The sequence below is a fragment of the Cordyceps javanica genome, chromosome 2 (assembly GCF_051103115.1).
Source record: "Cordyceps javanica chromosome 2, complete sequence".
Classification (NCBI taxonomy): domain Eukaryota; kingdom Fungi; phylum Ascomycota; class Sordariomycetes; order Hypocreales; family Cordycipitaceae; genus Cordyceps; species Cordyceps javanica.
Window position 1 is genome coordinate 1266878 of NC_139296.1, and position 22733 is coordinate 1289610.

The 22733-nt window shown below is 55.5% G+C and overlaps 7 protein-coding genes across 7 annotated transcripts; 2 read left to right on the forward strand and 5 right to left on the reverse strand.

The window, feature by feature from the left end:
• Positions 1-122: 122 nt before the first annotated feature.
• V2A60_002870 (kynureninase) lies at positions 123-1729 on the forward strand (the record flags this gene model as incomplete). Its single annotated transcript, XM_083254214.1, has 2 exons — positions 123-309; positions 432-1729. The coding sequence occupies 2 exons, from the start codon at positions 123-125 to the stop codon at positions 1727-1729; spliced, it is 1485 nt and encodes a 494-aa protein (XP_083110340.1).
• A 586-nt stretch (positions 1730-2315) lies between these two features.
• On the reverse strand, positions 2316-4895 carry V2A60_002871 (uncharacterized protein; the record flags this gene model as incomplete). The annotated part of the gene is made up of 1 exon (XM_083254215.1): positions 2316-4895. One exon carries the CDS (start codon positions 4893-4895, stop codon positions 2316-2318), a length of 2580 nt encoding a protein of 859 aa, XP_083110341.1.
• Positions 4896-5331: 436 nt separating this feature from the next.
• Positions 5332-8587, reverse strand: V2A60_002872 (P-loop containing nucleoside triphosphate hydrolase protein; the record flags this gene model as incomplete). The annotated part of the gene is made up of 4 exons (XM_083254216.1): positions 5332-8233; positions 8286-8405; positions 8456-8495; positions 8554-8587. 4 exons carry the CDS (start codon positions 8585-8587, stop codon positions 5332-5334), a joined length of 3096 nt encoding a protein of 1031 aa, XP_083110342.1.
• A 3041-nt stretch (positions 8588-11628) lies between these two features.
• On the forward strand, positions 11629-13456 carry V2A60_002873 (uncharacterized protein; the record flags this gene model as incomplete). Its single annotated transcript, XM_083254217.1, has 4 exons — positions 11629-11736; positions 11928-13051; positions 13110-13218; positions 13271-13456. 4 exons carry the CDS (start codon positions 11629-11631, stop codon positions 13454-13456), a joined length of 1527 nt encoding a protein of 508 aa, XP_083110343.1.
• Positions 13457-14168: 712 nt separating this feature from the next.
• On the reverse strand, positions 14169-15177 carry V2A60_002874 (C2H2-type zinc finger protein; the record flags this gene model as incomplete). Its single annotated transcript, XM_083254218.1, has 4 exons — positions 14169-14369; positions 14463-14815; positions 14873-14971; positions 15111-15177. 4 exons carry the CDS (start codon positions 15175-15177, stop codon positions 14169-14171), a joined length of 720 nt encoding a protein of 239 aa, XP_083110344.1.
• Positions 15178-15619: 442 nt separating this feature from the next.
• On the reverse strand, positions 15620-17029 carry V2A60_002875 (uncharacterized protein; the record flags this gene model as incomplete). The annotated part of the gene is made up of 1 exon (XM_083254219.1): positions 15620-17029. The coding sequence occupies one exon, from the start codon at positions 17027-17029 to the stop codon at positions 15620-15622; it is 1410 nt and encodes a 469-aa protein (XP_083110345.1).
• A 1072-nt stretch (positions 17030-18101) lies between these two features.
• Positions 18102-21700, reverse strand: V2A60_002876 (uncharacterized protein; the record flags this gene model as incomplete). Its single annotated transcript, XM_083254220.1, has 3 exons — positions 18102-18928; positions 18981-20754; positions 20879-21700. The coding sequence occupies 3 exons, from the start codon at positions 21698-21700 to the stop codon at positions 18102-18104; spliced, it is 3423 nt and encodes a 1140-aa protein (XP_083110346.1).
• Between the last annotated feature and the right edge of the window lie 1033 nt (positions 21701-22733).

The following is a 22733-nucleotide window of genomic DNA, read 5'->3' on the forward strand; positions in this document are numbered from 1 at the left end:
CCTGCCTGTCCAGCTTCCTCAGAATCGTGCCCTCGACCGTACGTACCGCATTTGCACCTTCACGCCAGATCGTACCAATTGCTGCCCTTTGCCGTCGCTCTCGCCTCTTCTCCGTCACGGCCATGGATCTGCCTGCTTACGTCGAGCGCCTTCGTGGCGGCGCCGCGGCCAAGTTCCCGGCCGACGCCAACTCGCTCGAGTTTGCGCAGAAGCTGGACTCGCAAGACGCACTGAGCCACCTGCGCTACGAATTCATCCTGCCGACCAAGACCTCCATCAAGAAGGACGCCTTGGACGGCACCCTGCCTTGTAGGTTCCCATCAGAGAGGCCCGCCGCCCCTTGCTTGCGTGCGCGCGGCGGCGCCCAGACCCTTCTGACCACCCTTGTCCTGGTTTCCGGCTTGCTGACCACCGTTTGCTTCTCCGAATAGCGACCGCTCACACAAACGGTGCCGCGACCAATGGCACCGCGACCAATGGCACCGCCACCACGGCGGAGGACCCCGATGTCGGCATCTACTTTGTCGGCAACTCGCTCGGCGCGCAACCCAAAGCTGTGCGCAAGTACATTGACGCCCAGCTCGAGACTTGGGCCTCCATTGGCGTCAACGGCCACTTCAAGACCATGGGCAACTCGCCTCTGGCGCAGTGGCAGGACATGGCCGAGGACTGCGCGCGCCAGTCGGCCGACCTGGTCGGCGCATCGCCGAGCGAGATCGTCATCATGAACACGCTCACCGTCAACCTGCACATGATGATGGCCAGCTTCTACAAGCCCGATGCCAAGCGCCACAAGATCATCCTCGAGTGGCGGCCCTTCCCCAGCGACTACTACGCCATCGAGAGCCAGATCGCCTGGCACGGTCTGGACCCGGAGAAGAGCATGGTCAAGGTCGAGCCCGACGAGGACTCGTACATGGCCACCGACAAGATCCTGGCCGCCATCGATGCCCACGCCGAGGAGACGGCGCTCCTGCTGCTGCCCGGTATCCAGTATTACTCGGGCCAGCTGCTCGACATGCCCACCATCACCGCCTACGCCCGCGAGCGCGGCATCATCGTCGGGTGGGACCTCGCCCACGCCGCCGGCAACGTCGAGCTCCGGCTGCACGACTGGGACGTGGACTTTGCCTGCTGGTGCACGTACAAGTACATCAATGCCGGCCCCGGCGCCATCGCCGGCGCCTTTGTCCACGAGCGCCACGGCCGCGTCGAGTGGCACGACGGCCAGGACCGGCCCGCGTATCGCCCGCGCCTGACGGGCTGGTACGGCGGCGACAAGTCGGTCCGCTTCAACATGGACAACAAGTTCGTGCCCACGCCCGGCGCCGGCGGCTACCAGGCCTCCAACCCCTCCGCGCTCGAGCTCGCCAACCTCGCCGGCGCGCTCTCCGTCTTCAACAAGACCACCATGAAGGACCTGCGCTCCAAGGCGCTCGTGCTCACCGCCTACGCCGAGCACCTCCTCGACGGCATCCGTGAGGACGCCAAGGACGACACCCTGTTCCGCGTCATCACGCCGCGGGATCCGCTCCAGCGCGGTACCCAGCTGAGCGTCCTGCTCCGCGACGGCCTGCTGGATGGCATCGCCGCCGCGCTCGAGCTCAACGGCGTGCTCTGCGACAAGCGCAAGCCGGGCGTCATCCGCGTCGCGCCCGTGCCTCTGTACTCGCGCTTCGAGGATGTTTGGAGGTTTATGCAGATTTTGCGCGGGGCGCTAAAGTTGTAGAGACAATGTGACATGACCTTGTAGCATTTCGGGGCGTATGAGCAAAACAAAATTAGATAGAGCTTATATTTTTTCTTTTTAATGAGGCAAAGAATTTTCATCTGTTACGCAGTGCAGAGTACATTGTTCGCTATTTTCTGTGCTATGGCGTCTGGATCGCAAAGCTGTATAGGTATACATTATCTGGGTAATTTGCTTGAACAAGAAATCATCGCTAAACCTCCCATTTCATAGTGCTACGCAAAGAAAAAGCATTTTTCTCGTTCAACCGAGCAGGCAAGTCAGCAACAGCAAGAAAATCCGCGTTTCCCGAACGGTCAGTCGCGGCTCTGCTAGTTGCACTCCGCTTTTTCGGATGAACGAATAATAGTTTCGGAATTTCGGATCACGGTAGCCCTCAACAAAACCTCACACGTCCACATGACCTTCCTCTTTTCAACTCTTTTTCACACGCACTGACGTCAAGCAGGGCGGGAAAAGGCCAGCGAGTAGAGTCCTGTTATCAGATCTATCCGACTGTAGCCGAAGTTGGCCATCAGCCAAACACCCCATCAAGAGAGACTGAACCTTCCCATTCAGAGTGGCCTCAAAAGTAATGCGCAAGGTCGATGCCGCCGCCTGCGTCTAGTAGTGGAAACAAGTTGACCGCTGAGCCGGCGCCGCCGTCGCCTTCGTTGACCCCAAAGGAGTTGCTCCAGTAGTCCGCGTCGGGCGTGTGCAGCATCGACTCGGAGAGGCCCAGAAACGCCGAGTCAATGTCTCCGATGCGTGGGGACACTACGCCGGCCACTCCACCGTAATGACCGTCGCGATCCGGCCGCCGGTCACTGTTGCGGCGAGCCTGCCACGGCATGGGCGAGGCGGCGGAATTGCTTCGCAGAGTACTGCCGCCGCCGCCGCCGCCATCCGCTCTGCTTGGAACAGGTGTCGCGCCCAGTACCTGTACCCGTCCCGTCGCCATCGTCGATGCCGTCGTCGTCGTCGTCGCGGGTGTCCGGAGAGCAGCCCCTCGATGACTGCTGCCGCCGGCATCGCGCGGCGAGTTTGCGTTGGTCCCGGCCCCGCTCCCGCTCCCGCTCCCGCTCCCGCTCCCGGCAGCCCCAAACGAGGACGGGCGGTGGGCGTCGTGCGGCACGAGGCCGAACAGCTGGCTGGAGCTCTCGGTCCGGCGCATGCGCTCCTGCAGCTCCCGGCGCTCGAGGTCCTCCAGGGCCGTCGTGAGCAGCGACTGCGCAATGAGGCTGTACTGCGTCGCGTGGCCGTCCGTCTGCGCAAAGTGGTCGAGGGCCTGTATGGACATGCGCGTGTACTTTTCGAGGATCCGCCCGAAGCCGCCCAGCAGCCCGACCCCGAGGACCAGCGACGCCGCGAAGAGCCACGAGACCAGCATGGGGGCGCGGTGGCCCAGCACGTCCAGCTCGATGAGTTCGAGCACCGGGTCGACCATCAGGCTGGCGGCGTCGATGCAGGCGTCGGCCAGCTTGGTCTTCCCCGACGGCATGGCGACGGACCGGTGCGGGGGCGCGTCCGACAGTCTCCTGTACAGCTCGTACATGAGAAAAGGCCGCGAGACGAGCATGACCGAGTAGTAGTACGTAGACAGCACCTGGCACGCGCCGCTAAGCTGCGCCTGGTCATCGGTGCCGCCGCCGCCGGGCTGCGTGATGACGTCCTTGAGCTGCTGGAGCCAGCGGTCCGACCAGCCGCGCAGCTGCAGCGAGATGCCCTCGGTGAGCTGGAGCGAGACCTTGCGCCGAGAGTAGATCTCGACGACAATGGTCTCCGTGATGAGCAGGATCTGGACCGACGCGTTGAGCAGGTCGAGGACCTCGTGCCCGTCGTCGTCGAGCGTGCGGTAGGACACGGTGCAGTCAATGTCCGACGTCGCGGGCGGGCGGCCCATGGAGGTGCTCAGGAACAAGTCGAGCGCGCGCAGGCTCTTCCACAGGTTGTCGCGCTGCCGGTGGACCGCCTCGCCGAACCGCGCGTTCACCTCGGTGCGGTGCACGCCGATGGAGTAGGCCGCGCGCGCGGCGATGCCAAAGAAGAGGAACGCGCCGTTGATCTGACAGGAGCACAGCATGTACATGGTGATGAGCACAAAGGACTGCACCGTTTCGGTGCTCAGGTCGCCGCTCATGTCCACGTACGCCCGGCTCTTGGCGTGCTCAAAGTAGTCCTGGGCCAGCGCCTCGTCGTCCGTGAGCCGGCCAATCGCCAGCACGAGATACTTGACGGTCGACGCGCCGTCCTGAGGCCTCTGTTGCTGCTGCTGCTGCTGCTGCTGGTCCGCCCACAGTAGTAAGTCATCGAGCAGGGCCGAATTGTCAAAGAGGTCAATCATGCCCGTGGTCGTGGACAGGTACGCGGACACAGCCGCAGCCACGTCCCCGGGGTGCACCGGCGGCGACGACGACCCGTTGGGGGTTTGTGCCGCAGCGCCGCCGCCGCCGACGCCGCCGGTGCGTCGGGTTGGGTGCGCCGGTGCATTTTCCAGCACCGAGTAGCGGCTGGTTTGCGGTGCGAACGCGTGCTGGCTCACGCGGCTGGTCACCACCTGCCGTACCGATTGGAAGAATGACAGCGGCGCACAGTCGCCGATAAAAATGAGCTTGCCGTGTGCGTCTCGCAAAAGTCGGGCCTCACGCGGAACTTCCGTATCATCCTCCGCGGCCTCGGCGGCGCCGGGCTGGTGTTGCGTCGCGTCACTGGCCCGCCCCGCGTCGCCTTTGGCTTCTGATCTTTTTGGAGCCTCCGTAGTCGTAGTCTGGCGCCTGGGCCGGGTCTGCTGGCCCCAATGGCGCGGCGCGGATGCGGTCCGCTGGCCGCCCTCTCGGCCTTCCTGGCGTCGCAACCGCTGGCCGTCGCCGCCGCCGCCGCCGCCCGGGAGCGGCCGCTGCTGCGCATCCGGGGTCGGTGACGCCGTGCCTGTCCCGACGGTCCCGGGCGGCGTCGTCGTGCCGTGAGCGCCGTGTGTCGTCGCCGTGGTAGTCCTTCTGCGGCGCTGCGCCGAGTACCGGCAACTATCGCCGCGCTGCCGCCCGGCGCAGTAGCTGCAAGGGAGCTTGCCGTCGCATTTTACTTTGCGCGCCTTGCACCCGTCGCAGGCATTGCCTACGCGGCTGCGAACGTAGCGTGGTGACCCGCCGCCTGGTACGTCGTCCATGCGTGTAAGTTAAATCAGTTTGCCTCCCAGTGTAGCTGTTGGCGCGCTTGTCAAGTAGCTTTCGGAAGCACTGTTATGATGCCGGTTTCACGTACAAATTTGTGTGGAGACGCATCCGAAGCACGGTGTGAATTGACTTCGGTAGCACTGTAGTCGACAACCTTTACGTCGTTCAGACGGAATGGCTTTCCGCACCACAACGGGTTAGCAATGAACCATGCGCTTTTTAGAATGCCTGTAATATTCTCATAACAGTCTCTTTTGTACAAATTATACAATGGAAAAGCAGAAAATACAATAGTTCGCCCCTTCCGTCTCAAAATAGAATTTCCAAACGCCACCAGCAAAGCTTGTACTTCAGGTTCTACGACCGGATCCAGTCTGCTGCAAAGTGTAAAAATGTTCAAAATCATAACGTCCGTTCATGATAGGTATTTCATCGTAAGGCCATATTTCCCTTGCTTTCTTGTCGGCGAAGGGCCGAAACAGGCGCACCGACACTGATAGTGACGCGCCGAGTTTGGTTAGCCGCCGGATCTCTTGGGCTAGAGTTTGTATTCTCTGCCCGAACACTGCCGCCGAGATTCATCCGCCTGGCCTGTGAGGTGGTGAGACTGCGCTCCTTCCATTCTGGTGAGCACGACAAGGGTGGATTCCGCTTCCGCTCCAAGCTTCCTCGCCGGTGTCGCGAAATACCATTGGTTGAGCTGGCAAGAGAGCTCGACACACTAGGACGACTCCCTGCGCGATCTCCTGGGTTCGATCCGACCGAAGATACACGACGCACGCTGGCTGCAGTCGCGGGGGCAAGGGCGCTCACCCTACGAGGCAGTTCCTTCTTGGCCGAGTGCATAGCGCTGCGAAGCTTGCGTGCGTCAAGCAGGCTGGATTCGGAGTCAGACCCGGAAGTAGTAGCCGTTGGTGGACAGTTCTCATCCACGATTGTCTGCAAAGAAAGCTGCGGGCTGTTTTTAGTTCCCTGTGCCAACGGTGGTGGCGAAATGTTGCCGCGTTTAGCGACATCGAGGGATCTGAGAGGGGAACCTTCCTCCGTTTCTGCCGGGGCTGTCGAGAAGCCAAGGCTAAGCGTAGGTGGCTGGGGTAAGGGTGATTCGGTTGGAAGCATTGAAGGTCGATTTGACTTGCTAAGAAATCCTGCCTGGAAACGACTAGGTTTCGAAGCGCCAAGGCTGGTCGCCTCAGGGATAATCAATGTTGACTCATCCTCCGTAGACTGATCATAAGTTGGGGCTGATGTCTCTTCTGCAGACTGCCTAGTGATGTGAGCGGCCTCCAACAACCCCTCAGGAGACTTGTTCTTGAAATTCTTAGGCGTCTTTTCAAAGTCTGCCAGAGTTCCCTCTTCAGTTTCATCATCTCGCCATCGCACACCACTCTTCTTATTCTTCTTGACGGGTGTAAAAGTGACAGCCTTTTTGGCCGGAGAAAGCACCTTACGCCTTCTCGGTGACGACTTCAGAGGGCTGGTAATGGTGTTTCCTCGCTCTGATATGGGCAGCACCAAGGCTTCGCTTGGCCTCGCTTGTCCAAAAAGCGAACTCTTCTTTACCGAGTTCTTCTGTAGGAAAGAACTAGGCTCTCTCGTTGGGATAGAGCCGTCCGGTTTTACAACTTGCGATGCTGATGCGAAGCCAATGTCAAGTAATTTGATAAAAACCCCCTTTGCATGAGCCACCGCACTCTGCTCGTCCATAGCCAGAATATCGGAGAGCGATGTCAGGATTTCAAACTGGGCAGTCAGTAGCATCTGCAGCATTGTCGCGTCACCAACTTTCTCTTGCTCCAGAACCTCACGGTAAGCTTCCCGGCTAAAGTTTGCCTTGATCAGTTCTGCCTCACGGTTGAGATCATTAACCTCTCCAGTGTCGGAGCCTTCAGTAGCCTGCAGCTGCTGGATGCTATGAGCCAGCGCAGTGTCGATGTGACGCTCCCAAGTCGAGTGTTCGAGCTTCTGGTGAATATGCTGGCGGCTATGCTCTAGTTCAATCAGAATGCCTTGCGCAGTTTTGCGAACAGCAGATAGATTATCAGGCATTGGCCCAATGTCGGTTCTTTGTTCGCAGACTGCATCAAAAGCTGCAACCCACCCAGTCAGTAGAGAAATTCTTCTCTCAAATCCTTTAAGCCTCTTCATATTTTGAATACGTTCCTGTCTATCAGCAGCGGCATTATCGTAGGCTGTGCGAAGACGTTGTACTCCCTCCCTAGCCACGGAATCTCTCTTGTCGTATTGTTTGCGGAACTTTGCAAAGAATGTCTTTTCGGCATCTTTTTGTTGAGCCTTGAGCTCCGTAATGAGCGCCATTTGTTCATCGATCTTGACCAAAAAGTCTTTAACGTGACGATTCACGTTAAAGACGTTTCGAGTAACCTTGGTCTGGATGTTTTTGGCTCGGTTCGCATAACGGAGTGTGTTTTGCGTCTCGTCAAAATGGGCGCTAGAAGGAGAAACGCACACTATCATGACGGTCTTGCAATTGCCGCCCAGCGAAAATTTCAGCAGTCGTGTGAGCTTACTGTTGCGGTATGGAACGTGCGCACGCTGGCGACGGTCACAAAGGGCATTGATGCAGCTGCCCAGCGCAAGAAGAGACTTGTTGATGTTGGCTCCCTCTGTCAGACGTTCGCCGCGATTCTTTGTGACTGATGCTCGCTCAGAGCCAGCGAGATCAATAATGCTGAGCGTCGCCATCGTGTGGGGTTCGTTAAGATCCGCGTTGCGGTCCTTTTGGGCAATGTTAACCTGAAGGACGGCATGAGACCGAGAAGAAGTGGCGTTGGCTTGGGTCGGTGATACTGTGCGGTATTCATTTCCTTGGACAATAATGTCCATGACTTCCTGCACATCTTTGGGGTGGTGACTTGTCAGGCCTGCGACGGTAACAGCCTGGTTACTGTCTTCGCGCAAAGTCAACCCAGCTTTGCTGCCTCCTGGAACTAGCAAGTCACGAATAGTTTCGTTGTAGATTTCCAGGTAGCTCAGGCTGACTTCGGTTGTCTTGTCCTGACTTCGCTCGTCAATCTTTTCAAAAAGTTCTTGCATGGTCAAGAAAATGATGCCCGGCGATTGTGGTGTGCCTGTGATTGTGTGCGTCTTTCCGCAGCCCGTGGCGCCGTAAGCGAAAACGGTGGCGTTATAGCCATCGAGTACGCTGTCCAGAAGGCTCTTGGTCGTGCCTTCGTAGACGTCTGATTGTGTGGTATTTTCGTCAAAGACACGATCAAAGGCGAAAATTTGATCTTTGACTTTTTTTGAGGCGGGAATGACTGATCGGGAGAATTTGTGCACAGGGCTATCCTCGGGCGGATCGAAAACGCTGTGCCTCGCGTGAGCTGAATGCCAGCATTTCAGAAATAGGACAAACTTACAGACAACGCTCGTCCATGACTTTGATGACATTTCGAATACCGCGCTGATGCAGTTTGGGGGCTGGCGCACCTGCGAGAGAACCATCGCCAAGGAAAAGTGTGTTGTCTTCGGCTCGGTGACTATAGAGCTGTTAGCATATGATCGTGGCAGTCGGCATGGACCAAGTTACACTTGTGCGGCTTCGCGGATCGTGAAAGGCCGAACACGAACTGAAACAACGTTAATGATCGGAGTACTTATTTTTCGGCCGGGGAGGCAACAACTCACCCGCGACGGTAATAGATGACTGCGCATCAGTCATTGTGATTCGCTTGTACGGTTCCTTGCAATCTGCAATTCAAAATTGGCCGATAGGCGTTGGACAACGCGGTCCAATATGTAGTCTCAAGACACGGAATCGATCAGACGGGCTCTGCGCATGAAGCGCGTGATAAAGGAGAATGGTGCACGGTTGGTTGTTCGCTGCGTGCAGTGTTTGCTAATCTAGGGGGCAGGAGTATGCAAGCATCGAAGAGCAGAAATGCGGCGAGATTGGCGTGTATGACTGGCGATAAAACAAAACGAAGGATATCGCGAATAAAGAACCGGGGCCAGGAGTAATTCAGCTGATGTGTAAGTAGAAGCTGCGTGGGCAATTATGGCACATTCATGCAAGTCAGTTGTCAGTGACGTCCTTTGTCTTTGTTGTTGGCTTGAGATCAGTTGCCCTGACAACGAGCCACCAGGGTCAGCCCCACAGCGCCATCAACTTGCATCGCGCCCCCTTGGCATTGCTATCAGTATTTCGAGTCATCGCCTGGCTATTCCCTGTCATCGGATTATGAGTCTGGAAATTAAGGATCAAGACCATAGTGGAAATTTTACTTGCTACGTTGCGCTTTCATTACCAGTAGCGTACGAGGTAAGGTTGTTGGAGGCCCCTGTTCAAGTCAGGTGCCACGAGGACCTTCCCCGGCCGTGTTCGGGGAGGCTTAGCAATGATTAGCCAGCCCCGGGGTGGACAAAACAGACCGCCGGTAGGTGATTACTAGCGTTTGCACTAAAATTAGGTAGGGCACGAATACTTAAGACTATAATCAGACTCTAACTACTCTATAAATAAATATTATAAATATAAATATAATATTAGATAATAATATAATTATTATCTATATTAAGGCTTTAATATCTTATTTTTTTTAGGTTAAATACTATTTTCTAGATTTTTAAAAAAAATTAAAGAATAAAAATATAAAATATTTTTTATTTTATTAATTATTAATTATAAAAATATAATAAAAGGTAGTTTTATATACTTTTAAAGGAATTATAACTTAAATTAAATAAAGGGCTTTATTTTATATTTTTAGTATTTTTATATAATTAGTTATACTAGATAAAGATACTTAGAAGGTTTTTAGCGGCGGTCTGTTTTGTCTACCACTTGCCAGCTACGGTGTAATAAATTTATACTTGATCATACAAGCGTCTTGCGCTGGTTCGTGGATAATGAAAGGGGGGGCTTGCAGGCTCTCAGACACCGCTCGTGTCTTTATCTATGATTTTGCAGTGTTTTCTGCTTTCTAGACCCCGTTCGTGCGAATCGGCCAAGTGCAATTGAAGTCCAGCTTCAGAAACAAGCGCATAGATTCCGATGCGCATCACAGCCGGCGGCTTATGTAAATGACAATCAATAGAGCTGGAATTCGTACAATCTGGTACTTGGGCAGACAGACATACAGACAGGTTGTCCCAGATGCCCAGAGACCTCTAGGCGGTCGGACCGCGAGAGGGGCGGACAAATGGCGACCAATCGTAAACGGCCACAAGACATACTCAGTAAATTCTGGGATGGCGGTAACGACGCCATTGCCGACTCGCAAGCAACTTTTGGTGGGGGGCGTTAAGAGGCCAGAAAAGGCTCACTCGACGCACACCACAGTGGCAAGGTGAAGAAGACTGGCCACTGATTGGTGGTGAGGCGTCGGGCAGAATGTCCGTACATGTCTGTCCACGACGCACCGAAGCTTACTACTCAGAGAGCAGAGATCAGATAGGAAATGCTGTCCAGCTATCAGGCATCTTGATCAGGTCGATCGAGCGAGATCTACTACTGCGTTGGCATGCGTCAACAGCGCTAATGACGATTAGGCTGGTTTTAGAAGGATGCAGAAGGGTCAGTGGTATCAGGCTAGCGATCCGGTATAATGAGGGCGTGATTCTGGCCGTGGTTTGGAATCGGTGTATAAAGACGTATCGAGATGCTGTTGGGATATGACGAGGATTTCCCGAAGCAGGCAGCGCAGAGCTGCGCGCCAGTCATGAGTGTGGTTGGCTTGTCTTGCAAGGACAAAGAGCAATCTTTGCTGTCGTACGGTCGGAGTGGTATCACAAGCCTCACTTCACAAGTAACCACATAATTAAGTCACTACTCTACTTGATGACTAGCTTGCCTGCCCAAAGCGATCCGGTAGCCATTGGACATATTGGGCATATCAGGCGTGCAAGGCCAAGTAGCGATACCCAGCCATGGAACCCTCGGGTGCCGGTGCTGTTTCATGCCTCACGAGAGAGATGCAGGCGCAGGTAGAAAAAATGGAGGAAAGGATAGAAGGCGTCGGGACTAAGTATTTACGGCGATGAATTCGTATGGACGCCCACGTTCAGCCAGCCCAGGTCCCTTTCGAGCGTGTGAGGTTGTGGCGGAGCGCCGGATCAACCATTTGGAGCAATTATTTCTGAGTGATGGAACACTGTAAGTACCCGTACATAGCGCACTGATAACTGCCAGCTAACTTAAGCGAGCGCCACCCATCAGGGGAGAGCATCAGGGGAACAGGTACCCTAAGGTACTTACTTTGTAGAGGCAACCGGCCAGAAAACAAGGGTATCAAGTACCTTCTTAGCGGCATGGCACCACAAACCACACGGTTAAAGCTAAAAGGATACTCTTACTGGTAGGTAGTAGTAGTTGTACGGAGTACGTGGAAGCTTATTCATTTGCAGTGGAAAAAAGAAGAAAGAAAAATAGAAAAAGAAAAGGCACGCCAGATATGAATATTGTCATCAAAAATTTTGCATTACAACTGACTTGCCTGCCCTAAAAAAATGTATTGTCCTTCTTCCTAATATCCCCTGGACTGTCTGCTGGTTGTTCGAATGTGGTGCCTTGCCTAAGTAATAAGTAGCTACCTGCCTACCTGGTAGGCCCGGCCTCTCCCTCCCTGCCAACAGCTCCCGGCTCCGTGCCTACCGCCTACTTACTCAAATTTGTCTCGGCCCTCCTGCCCTTCCTTCTTTCCTTTTAATCCCCCAGACGCAATCTCCCTCTGATTGCTTCACCCGTCGTCAATCTCTGCAACCATGGCGTCCAAAACTCCCCATCTCGAGGAGAATATCAACTACATCAAGACACCCAAGCAGCCTCCTTCGTCTTTCGAGGCCCAAGACTGCGGTGTTCCCGTCACTGATGTGAGCTCATTTGTCCACGCCGCCTTTCGCCCCCTCTCTCCTTGCTCCCAACAGCTCTGCCCACCCTCGCCGCGTATGCTTCGCTGCAAAAAAGCCACGCTCTCCCTCTTGCCTCCCACTCAATTGCATTCGCACTTGCGCTTCAACCCCCTCAAACCACTCGCCAGCTAATCTTGTCCTCTCAACTCTAGTTCCCCACGATTCACAATGCCCCGCTGCCCGCTGAAGGTGCTGGAAATGACAGCTTCTCCAACCTCGTCCTCGGCGGTCTGCTCCTCGGCGTTCCCTGGTTTCTTGCCCGCCTCGTCGGTGGTGGTATCAAGACCAAGATCTTCTTTGGTCTGATCACCCTTCTTCCCGTCCTCATCGCCTACTGGGCTTTCAAGTCGGCCTTCAGCCCTCGCATGAACGAGCACGCCAAGCTCCCCGGCCGTCCCGTCGAATCTTATATCACCTTCAAAAATGCTTCCGACAAGGCTAAATGGAGTGGCCGCTCTAAGGTCCCCATCCAGACCTTCTCCGAGATGTACATTGACGGCAAGGTCGACGCCAACGGTGACGTTCTTGATGTTCTTGAGTACCGTCACGACTGGTCCAACTTCAGCTTCACCCTTGATCTATTCAAGTTCATTTTCGGCACCTTTGGCCCCGACGTCCTCTTCCACACCAAGGACCAGGACATGGAACAAATTCGGCCCAACTATGACAACGGTAACGATCACTACGCCTGGTTCCTCGGTCCCCGCATGATCTACACCTCTGGTATCATCTCGGACCCTACCCGCGAGGAGACTCTTGAGGAGCTCCAGGACAACAAGATGGCCGTGGTCTGCGAGAAGCTCGAACTCAAGGAGGGTGAAACCATGCTTGACATTGGCTCTGGCTGGGGTACGCTTGCCAAGTTTGCCAGTCTCAACTACGGCGCCAAGGTCACTGGTATCACTATCGCTGAGAACGGTGCTGCTTGGGGCAATGATGTTCTGCGCAAGGCTGGTATTCCCGAGGAACAGTCCCGCATCCTCTGTATGGACTACCGTGACGCTCCCAAGGTCAAGTACAACAAGATATCCCAGCTCGAGATGGGCGAGCACGTCGGTATCCGCAAGCTCACCGGTTTCTTCCGTCAATGCTATGACATGCTCGAGGACGATGGCCTCATGTACGTTCAGCTCTCCGGTCTTCGTCAGGCTTGGCAGTACGAGGATTTCATCTGGGGCCTCTACCTCAACAAGTACATTTTCCGCGGCGCCGATGCTTCTACTCCTCTGTGGAACTACGTCCGATCCCTTGAGAGCGCTGGTTTTGAAATCAAGAGGTACGTCATCGTATAGGTTTTTCCCGCCCACCAAAGCGCCTAGACTAATCATGCACAGTGTCGACACTGTCGGTGTCCACTACTCTGCTACTCTCTGGAGATGGTACCGCAACTGGGTTGGCAACAAGGCTGAGATTACTGCCAAGTATGGTCAGCGCTGGTACAGGGTATGTTTAGTTGACCTCACCCCCCGCAACAATTGTAACTAATGTCTCGCAGATCTGGGAGCTCTTCCTCGCTTGGTCCGTCATCGCCTCCCGGCAGGGTTCTGCCACTTGCTTCCAGATCCTGGTTGTCAAGAACCTCAACGCCACTCACCGTATCAACGGCATTGCCTCCCAGTTTGGTCTCTCTGGTGCCCTTGCCAAGAGCAAGGCTGCCGGTAAGAACGCTCTGCCCAAATAATTGCTGCCAATATGAGGAGAGATGTCGCTTGGCTACAAAGTTTGCATTCCAAACTTTTATGGGGCGCGTTCACCTCACAGCAAGGGAGCTGGCTGAGCAGAAGTTCGTGTTTTGTATACAACGCACTAGCAACTACGAAGCAATGAGCAAGGATGATTTTGGATCTGTCCAGTAATGGAGGTGTCGTGGGACAGCAACGAAAAAAGGCAAAGAAATGACGAAATCACTGACGGGCTTTGTATGGCGCAAAAAAACTGGCAAAATGTAATAAATAAGGCGGGGGATTTGGTCAACGGCGCTATGTGTTGCGGATGCTCGGACGATTAGAGCCTGTTTAATTTTGTTACACAACGGGCCTCGGGCAATACCTGCCCAGGCTGTGGGATATACAGCCGATTTTTACGTCTTTGAAAAGAGTTGAAAGGGTATATATGGCAATATACTTGTTCATGTATTCGCGTAACTCGAACAGCCCTGCCAGCCTATTATCGCAATGTGAGGTTTTGTCCTTGTTTGGTCGACGTGCTTATGCAATTGTTTTTGTCTTGTTTATAGTACACATTGCTCCGTTTTAGAGAAAAAGGTGCCAGTTAATCCCGAAATATGAAAACTCCACGACCCAAGGTATTCATTCCCACCTGTCTCACCAGGTAGTGTCAACCCGTTCCCTCGCCTTTCCTGACGAATTATTTCTAGCTCCGCTACGCCCACTCTACGCAGCAACGGCAGGCTGATAGGCGTACCGCGCCAGCTGTGACATTCTCTCCTCGGGGCTGACCTCGGCATCATCGTAAACCAGCCGCGACTTTTTGCCGTCCTTTTCCTTCTTGTTCCGTTCAGGTTCGGCCGAACGAATCAGCTGGTCAATGTCGTCACCACCGGCGTGGCGCTGCGGTAGCCCATCGGCGTATCCCTAGCAATCAAAACGGCGTCAGTCATCTTATCCAAGGAAGCGGCCAGGGTAGATGCCAACAAAAAGACAGTTTGTGGGGGTATTTCTACGTACAGGGTGATTGTTGGCAGGGACGATGACGCTATCCACGGCCGGCAGCGTGCCGGCCTTTTTGTGTGCGCGCCACTCGGCCAGGCGCTTGAGCAGCTCCTCGGCCGTCTCGTAGCGAATCTTCTTGCGCGCGTTGTTGAGCGACTGGCCCGGCAGCGGGTTGCCGGTCGCGAGGCGGCGGCTCTCCTGGGCCTGGTAGAAGTTCTGGATGATGCGCGTACGGTGCTGCTCCAGGACCTCCTGCGGCACGCCCTCCATGCCAAAGATTTCCACGTCGAGCCCTTGGCGGTTCGGCAGCGCGTTCTCGACCTGGCTGACCGTCTCCTTGTGCACCTGGTTCATATGGACGGAGAGACCTGTTCCGCACGGGTCAGGCGTCGGGACAAGGGAAGAAGGGGGGAACATATACGCACCTCCGGCTGTGTTTAATCGGCGACCGCATCGCTCGCACTTGAAATGCTTTGCCTTTTGGTGGGAGATGAGCAGCTTCAGGTCTTCAAAGTCTCGCTCGCCTAGTAGCATTCCCAGCATCAGTTAGCAAGAGAACAAACATGCCACATGACTTCGTAGAGCTCCTCTTGGGCGCTTTCTTTCTCGGCACAACGGCGCGAACAAAATCGCAGCGCTGGGCAGGGCTGCGCAAAGACCTACAGTAGTAGCACCACGGTCGAGCTAGAAGCTCCTCGACATCGGGGTGGCCGCGTCTCTTCTTGCCCATTTTCGCGGGTGATTATATCTGAATAGGAGGCAGGTTCGAGGTTTCCGATCACTCGAGTACGCGAATTGTTGACGCCGAAGTTGTCCCGACGCTTTCTTTCGACACAGGTGCGTTTTGGGTGATGACTGCTGTCTCGACGTCTGCCTGCTGTCGCGACGGGATAAATTAGGCTAACTTGCGGCGGAAGAATCTCGGCTGAACCGTCACGGCACAGTTGAAAGAGTGGTAGTACTCCTTCCAAGAAACACGCATTCTGCTACTTTCCATGCTTTGATAAAAATCAATTCGATTACGGGTTCATAATTAAACATCATTCTGTGCCAATTGATTAATTTCTCTCCTACCCCAAGCGTGGCTGCCGCATCGCGTTCCTCTTGGTATTCAACAACTACCACCACAGTGACCCGCCACTACCTTTAGCCCCCCTCTCCCCCGAGATTACTCAGTTCTCTCTCGCTTTCACCTTGACCTTGAAGCCAGCAGGGCGGTAGTTGAACCAACCGTCCCTCTCCAGCACGTAGTTGTTGTCCGCTGCCTCGAAGTCTACCTGGCGGAGTATCATGGCCAGGACGAGGACGCTCCATTGCCACGCGTACGCCTTGCCGATGCACTCCCTCTTGCCGTTGCCGAACCACTTCTTGGCGCCGGACGGCAGCTTGGCGAAAGCGTCGCCGAGCATGCGCTCCGGGCGGAAGGAGAGGGGATCCTCAAAGACGGCCGGGTCGCGGTTGACGCCCGCCATGACGATGATGATGGCCTGGTCGTGCGCGACCTGGTACTTGCCGCCGGCGAGCAGCACGGGTGCCTTGTCGGCGGACGGCAGGGGCTCGATGTTGAAGCCCGGCGCCGCAAACGACAGCCGCAGCGACTCGTGGAGGATGGCGCCGACGTAGTCGAGACGCGCCGCGTGCGCGTGCTCGAGCGGCCCGTCGTCGCCCACGACGGCGGCAATCTCCTCGCGCGCCCGCCGGACGGCCGAGGGGTTCCGCGCCAGCAGGTACAGGGCCATGGTCAGCAGGCACGGCGCCGTGCTGCTGCCGATGGGCATGGAGATGACCTCGTCAATGACCTGCGACTCGGTCAGGCCCTTGCCCGTCTCGGGGTCCTTGGCCGCCAGCATCGCCGCCAGCACGTCCCGACGCTCGGTCGGGTGCGCCTGGCGGTGCCGCACGATGCCGGTCGCGTACTCGCGCATCACGCGGATGGCGCCGTTGAACTTGCGCCCGTAGAGGAGCGTGTTGACGAGCGGCAGCCGGGTCGGCCGCATCACCGCCTCGGCGGTCGAGTCCTCCATGGCCCGCAGCATCGGGTGTGGCGGCCCGGTCAGCGCGCCGAGCCGCTGGCCGTAAAGCGTCCGCGTCACCGTCTCGAGGTCCAACCGTGCGAGCTGCTCAAACGGTGAGATGGTTGTGGCCGTGGTCGTGGTCGTTGTCGTGACGCCGGCGCCGGCGCCGGACTTGATCCAGTCGTCAATCATCTCCTGCGCCGTATCGCGCATCTCGCCGTGCCATTGGACCAGCGCGTCCGGGGCGAGGTGCGGAGCGATGATGCGGTGCGCGATGCCCCAGGCAGCCTCGTTGTCGTAGGCCGTGAAGAGGGCATCGTGCACGGCGGCCCGGATCTCGACGATGGGCCCGCCGACGAACTTGCGGAAGCGTTTCTCGTCGCAAATCTCCTCGGCCAGCGCCGCGCTCGCTACAAACACGATGGTCTTGTTGAGGATCTTGATCTGGAAAATCTCGCCGTGCTCCTCGGCCAGTGCCTTGAGCGACGTCCAGGTGTTGCTGGGCTTGATGTTGAAGAGGTTCCCAAGGAGAGGAACGCCCTTTGGCTGCGGGATCGGCTGCGCCATGCTTACTGGTCTGTTCGCCTCGCAATGAGCTTTTCGGGGCCTTCAAATGGGCCTTCCAATCTCTGTTTTTTCTTCCCCTTCGTAGTGTAGAAGAGGGTGGGCTGTCGTAGAGGCGATAGTCTCCTCTTAGTTATTTGCTTGTGCCGCATGTGCCGCCCCATATGACGGAGTTGGCTGCATACAGGTCTGCCTGCATCGTCGTACCAGGGTGTATGCAAACCCTGAGACATCTCTTCGTTGTTCGCCGGCATCCAAATCCTCTCCTCTCCTCTCCCCTCATGTCCTGCGTAGATACATGACCAAGCTCGGAATGATCCTCGCCGCTCCTACTACCTCTCTCTAGACTTGCAGCCACCTGTTGGGGCCCCAGGCGTGCATTAGTGCGCGGCCCTAGCTGGGGACAGATATCTTGGGCGGCCCCTCCCGCGCACCAAGCTTGCGATTGATCGGCTGGTCAACGGGCTGGCCAATTGGTCCGGCTGGCTGCTTGGGTGCCACGTAGTGTGGGCGCCCATGCACCAGAAGTGAGCTGAACTGCATGGGTTGAGATTTGCATTGGCAACTGCGGCTGGATTATTGGCCAAAGCACAGCTGAAAAAATCATAGGGGATGCTCGCAGGTCTCAGAATTAAATGGGACGGACGCTGGCTGGCCAGCTGTGGACGCAGACATGGTTGCATGGGCAGCTTCTACAAGGCACATCACCCGTGACTTTTATTTCCAAGACCTATATTATATGTCGCTGCTACTTCAAAGCACGCTCACAGTCGAATATTGCGTATTGTAGCTGCAACGCCAAGGCTGGTAATGTAATGTTATCAGTTGTATTGAAAGTTCGTGGTATCTCGATAAATAAACGCCCTGTATCTTTCCGAATCAAATGCGCCGACCCCGAGACATGAAAACCCCGGAGTAACGAGAAAATTAGTTCCATTGCCTGCACGCGCCATTCATCCAATGTACATCCCATTGCTGCAGCAAGCAAACATCTATCATACATCGTGTTGGGATTCGCAGTGCCACTTGTTGTACAGTGTAGCATCGCGTCATGATCATAGACGTACATTGCCCTCTACTCCGAGGGTGCAGAGTTATTATGGTTGTCAAACATCATGATTGGCCACGTCTGCCCGGATTGAGCCGGCGGCGGCATGCCGCCGCCTTGCTGTCCCAACGAGGCACCGTGGTTGATGATAAAGGAAGAGTCGAGTGGCTGCGCGGTTTGGTGTTGCACCACACCACCTCCGAGTAGTAAAGCATTTGCGCTGTACCGTTCATCTGTGTCTGCGATTGCAGCCGTCCAGTTCTGCCAGGTGTTCCCACCTCCATTCCACATGTAACCAGCTTCTGTGTTTGGCGGCATATGGGGAGTCGCTTGAGGGGCAAATGCAATCAAAGGGTTGGTTGGCACAGATGAATCTGCCATCGATGCGACAGTCGATGTGGGGTTGCTGTAGAGCATCGACGCGTCAGCCTGGTAACCACTGGGACTCATGTCTTGCTGGTGAGCCGCTCCATAGGATAGTGGCTGGTAGCTCTGCGTCGTCGCCATCGATTGGTCAGAATAATAGCCCTTGTTTGATGCATCAGCGTCTGCGACGCTTACAGCCTCGTTGGCCGATGCAGCTTGCGGCTGAGCTTGCTGGGAAGCTTGTGAAATCGCATGGGAGCTCCCCTCGGTATGTGGTTGGATTGGTTTGTGTGGTTGCTTCCGTGTAACAGACTCGGAGCGGTGCTGGCCTTCTGTATGAAATTTTGGCAATAGCTTGCCGTTGCCAGAAGTTGATTTTGTGCTCGTCGCTGTCTTGTCTTCCTCTTTGTTGTCCATATCATGCCGTATCCAGCCCAGCGTCCGTTCCATGATTGGCCTGATTTCATCCGCGATGCTCGTTTTGGTATCTGTCAGGCACTGTTAGTTGCAGTAGAAGAGAATGGGTCAAGCAAAACATACCAAGAATTGCACTAATATCTTCCAGAATGGACATCCAACTAGCCATATCTTTTTGCAAGGAGGCAAACTCGTCTTCTGTAGTCTCAAATCTCTTTTCCCACTGGGCGACCAGCATGGCAAAGATGCATGCCGCCGCAAACGACACCGTGTACCATGTTGTGTCCAGACATTTGAGTTGCTGGATTTTTTGCGCGATGTTCAAAAACTCCTTTCCTGTCTCAGCACATATGCGGGTATTTTCTGCAATGACTTTTCTATCTGTGGTCATAGCTACGCCAGGATGACGCAGCGACAGGCGTACTTCCAGAGCGTACATGCGCATGAACAGAGGCGCCAGCGTTGAGAAATCCAGCGCCGCATCCTCGGAGAGTTTTAGTGATTCGGGCAAGTCCCACTCCCATTGCTGGAGTTGCTCTTCTAGCGCTTCGACGACGGAAAGATAGCTTTGAGGGTCACCTCGAACGCTGTGGACATTGGAAAAGACTTCCATGAAAATGGGTGTGATCTTGAAGCCAGCAATGGCAGCCTCGAACGGGCAAGGGATAGTACGTGAGGTGTCGACACCCTCTTCAGTAAGTAGTTCGTCTGCGATTGGTTCTGGAAACTCGGCGTCAATGTCTTCGACGGTGATGGGAACAGGATATCCTCGACGACCAGTGATGGAAACCACAGTCATGAGAATGCTCCACCACACTCTTTTGCGCATCTCGTTGGTAAGGTTGGTCTTGTCACCCTTTTGCTGGAGCTTTCGATGTAAGTTGAAGTCTATGGCACGTTGCAGCACTGCATGTGCAACCAATGATCCGCACCCGAGTTTGGAAAACTGCCGGACGTGAGAGGCCATGAGAGCCAAGGCTTGTACAGCCTCTAATTCTCTTGATAATAACAGCTGGTGCCATTTTGAAACGGCGAAGTGAAAGTGCTTGTTAGAAAGACTGTTCAGGTGGTAGCGCTGGTCTGCTTCCTGCCAGTTTCGTACGCCATATTGGAACAGAATGGTGGCAAAGACCATGTGCACCTGCGCCGACTGGGCGGCAGATGGTTGAAATCTCGGCTCATCGTACATTTGTGTGAGTAATGCCATAAATGTCGGCTGATGCAGAACCGGAAGAAAGGCGGCCATAGTCATGAAATACCAGTCTGCATACATGAAGGCTTCTTGCCGCGATGGAAGGTCGACCGGCACGAGAGGATTGACGCCGGCTGTAGTTTGAAGGAATGCATGCGAAGATTTGTTGTATATGGGCGTCGTGTCGGTGGGATCTTCTGGTTCATCCACATCGGCAATGGGAAACGAGCTGGTGTCAATGGTGGTGCCCAGGAAGGTGAGCTTCGTGCCGCGCATGGAATTGAGAGGTGCAATGGTGCGACCCGCAACGGTACCTTTGGACTCTGAACGCGACTCAAGTTTGCTGCGGGGGAACCTTGGAGAATATGACGACTTTTTGGCACAGTTTTTGACCCATAGGGACCCTACCTGGGCCCATTCGGACACGGGTGATTCTCTAGACGGCGACGGCTTGGCGGTTTCGGCATCCGCATCCTGGTTCGATTTTTCTTCTTGCCAGGGTCGGACTTGGATTCCGTTCTCCAGCAAGAGTTTTTCGAGCTGGCGGATGTGGGACACCATGCCATTCTTATCTCGTTCCAGTTCCTGCATGTAGCCGCGGCGCTCGGTGCGGCCAGAAACCCTGTCGGTGACGAAGCACTCGAGGTTTAAATTGACGCAGTGTGAGCAGCCTTCGGGAAGGGCATCGCACCGAATTTTTCGAACCTGTAAGATGGTGTAACAATCATGGTTAGCGATTTTGTGCAAAGACACGCGGGTGACGCAGAAATTGGAGGTAGGCGGCGCAGGCGACGAATGGCCGCCCCCGCCCGCCCGCGGTAATTTTTACCTTGCATCGGTCGCAGGCCTGGCCGGTACGTGTATACGACTGCAGACGGTTTTTGACGACGGAAGAGAAGTCCTCGGCGCCGCGCTCTACGCGGGCGATCTTGGCCTTGGCGCCGTTCTGGCTGCCGCTCGCTGAGCGCGCCGAACTGTCGTCGCCGCTGCTGTCGCCACGCTCGACGGACCGCTTCGCAGTAGAGGCGCGGCCAGACATGACGGGCGGCAGCGGCGGCGGCGGCTGCGGCTTCTGCTTTCTCGTCGTCGTCGTCGTCGTCGCCGCCGTCGTCGCCGTCGTCGCGGTTCGGGCGGCGGAGCGTGGCGAGACGCCGCTGCCGGCCGAGGCGGGCGAGGTCAGCGCAGAGCCGACCGAGGTGGCGCTGAAGCAAGGGCCAACGCTGAACTGCGACGAGCCCGCGCTGGCCGCCGAGGAGGCAATGGACTCGGGAGAGGACAGGAGCGCCGCGGCGGTGATGTCGAGGGTGAGACCAGGCGGCGCACAGGGTCGAAGTACAGGCGGTCGCGAGCCAGAGACGGCGGCGGCGGTGTTGGTGGGAATGGTGGTGTTGTTGTTGTTGTGAGTGGTGCCAATGGGTTGGCAAGAGTCGGCAAATGGATTCAAGTCGACGGGCCAGACTAGTTGTGAAAGGAGCGACGAGTCAACGGCAAGCGAGGACCTCTTGAGGACGTTGGGGGCGACAAGGCTGCGACAGCCGTTTGGCTGAACTGTTGATGCTGGGAAACATGAATCGCCCGGACCCACGCCCACACCTGAGCGAGGGTCAAGGTCAAGACCGACGCCAACGCCGACATCCAGGTCCATATCCATGGCGCCTCTTTTTTTTCTTTTTTTTTTTTTTTTTAATCTTTTCCTTCTTTTGCGGGCACCCTTTTTGCGGGGGTGGCAGGACACGAGACGGCGCTATCGATTAGTGTCGTCAATATGGGCAAGGATGGATCCCTCTTCTTGTTGTTTTGTTTAGTTTTATTAGTACCAACGATATACCTCCTCGGTCAACTGAGACGACCGAAATCCTCCACACAAGTTTTGCGTGTTGCAAAGTGACAAGGATCTCAATCGAAAAAGTCAATCAAGTACTCAATGCAAACCGAAACGATCCCCCCAACCAAAGATGGAGACGTGACGATTGCCGCGCGTACCCAGATCGGTTTGACCTCGCGATTTCCCAGCAACAAAGGACCAGGCTCTGACTGTGTGTCCCGTTCGCGTGTGCTGTGATGATCTGGTCCGTGTTGGTCTGTATCCAAAACGTCTGTGTCACTTTTCGTTCCAGACTTTAATCTGGTGCTTGCTGACTTGACACCGTTCGACGACACCGGAGATGACTGTTCCCAATCATTCATTCCCAGGCTCTGTTTAAATAGATTTCCATTGTCGCTTGGCTTTGTGCCATCATCTCGCCCAGCCACGTTCTCATATCACACCGGGGAGGGCGATGGTCCTTATCGCCTCTTCTTGCAGCTTTGACCAAGCCCATGATGCCTTCACGTATCTTCCCCAGACGCGTACCCCCGTGCCATGCTATCGTAGGCCCATTCAACATATTTCTTGGCCGTTTTTCTTTCCTTGTTCCAAGTACCTTGGCGTTGTCAAACTCGATAAGCGCCAGCGGGTCGGCCGGGGCTTCCCCCCCTCACCTAGCCTTGAAACGGGGGTAACCTACAGCCACGGGACTTCCGAGATCCAGAAACAAGCATCTGTCTACCTTTGGACGAAACCAGGGATTATACACATCTTGTTTCTGTAACACCTGTCTGGCTGCCTTGCGAACTAGCCCCATTATTACCAATGGCAGTCAGCAGAGATATGCAGTAGATGCAGCTCCCAAGGCTGCGGTGCT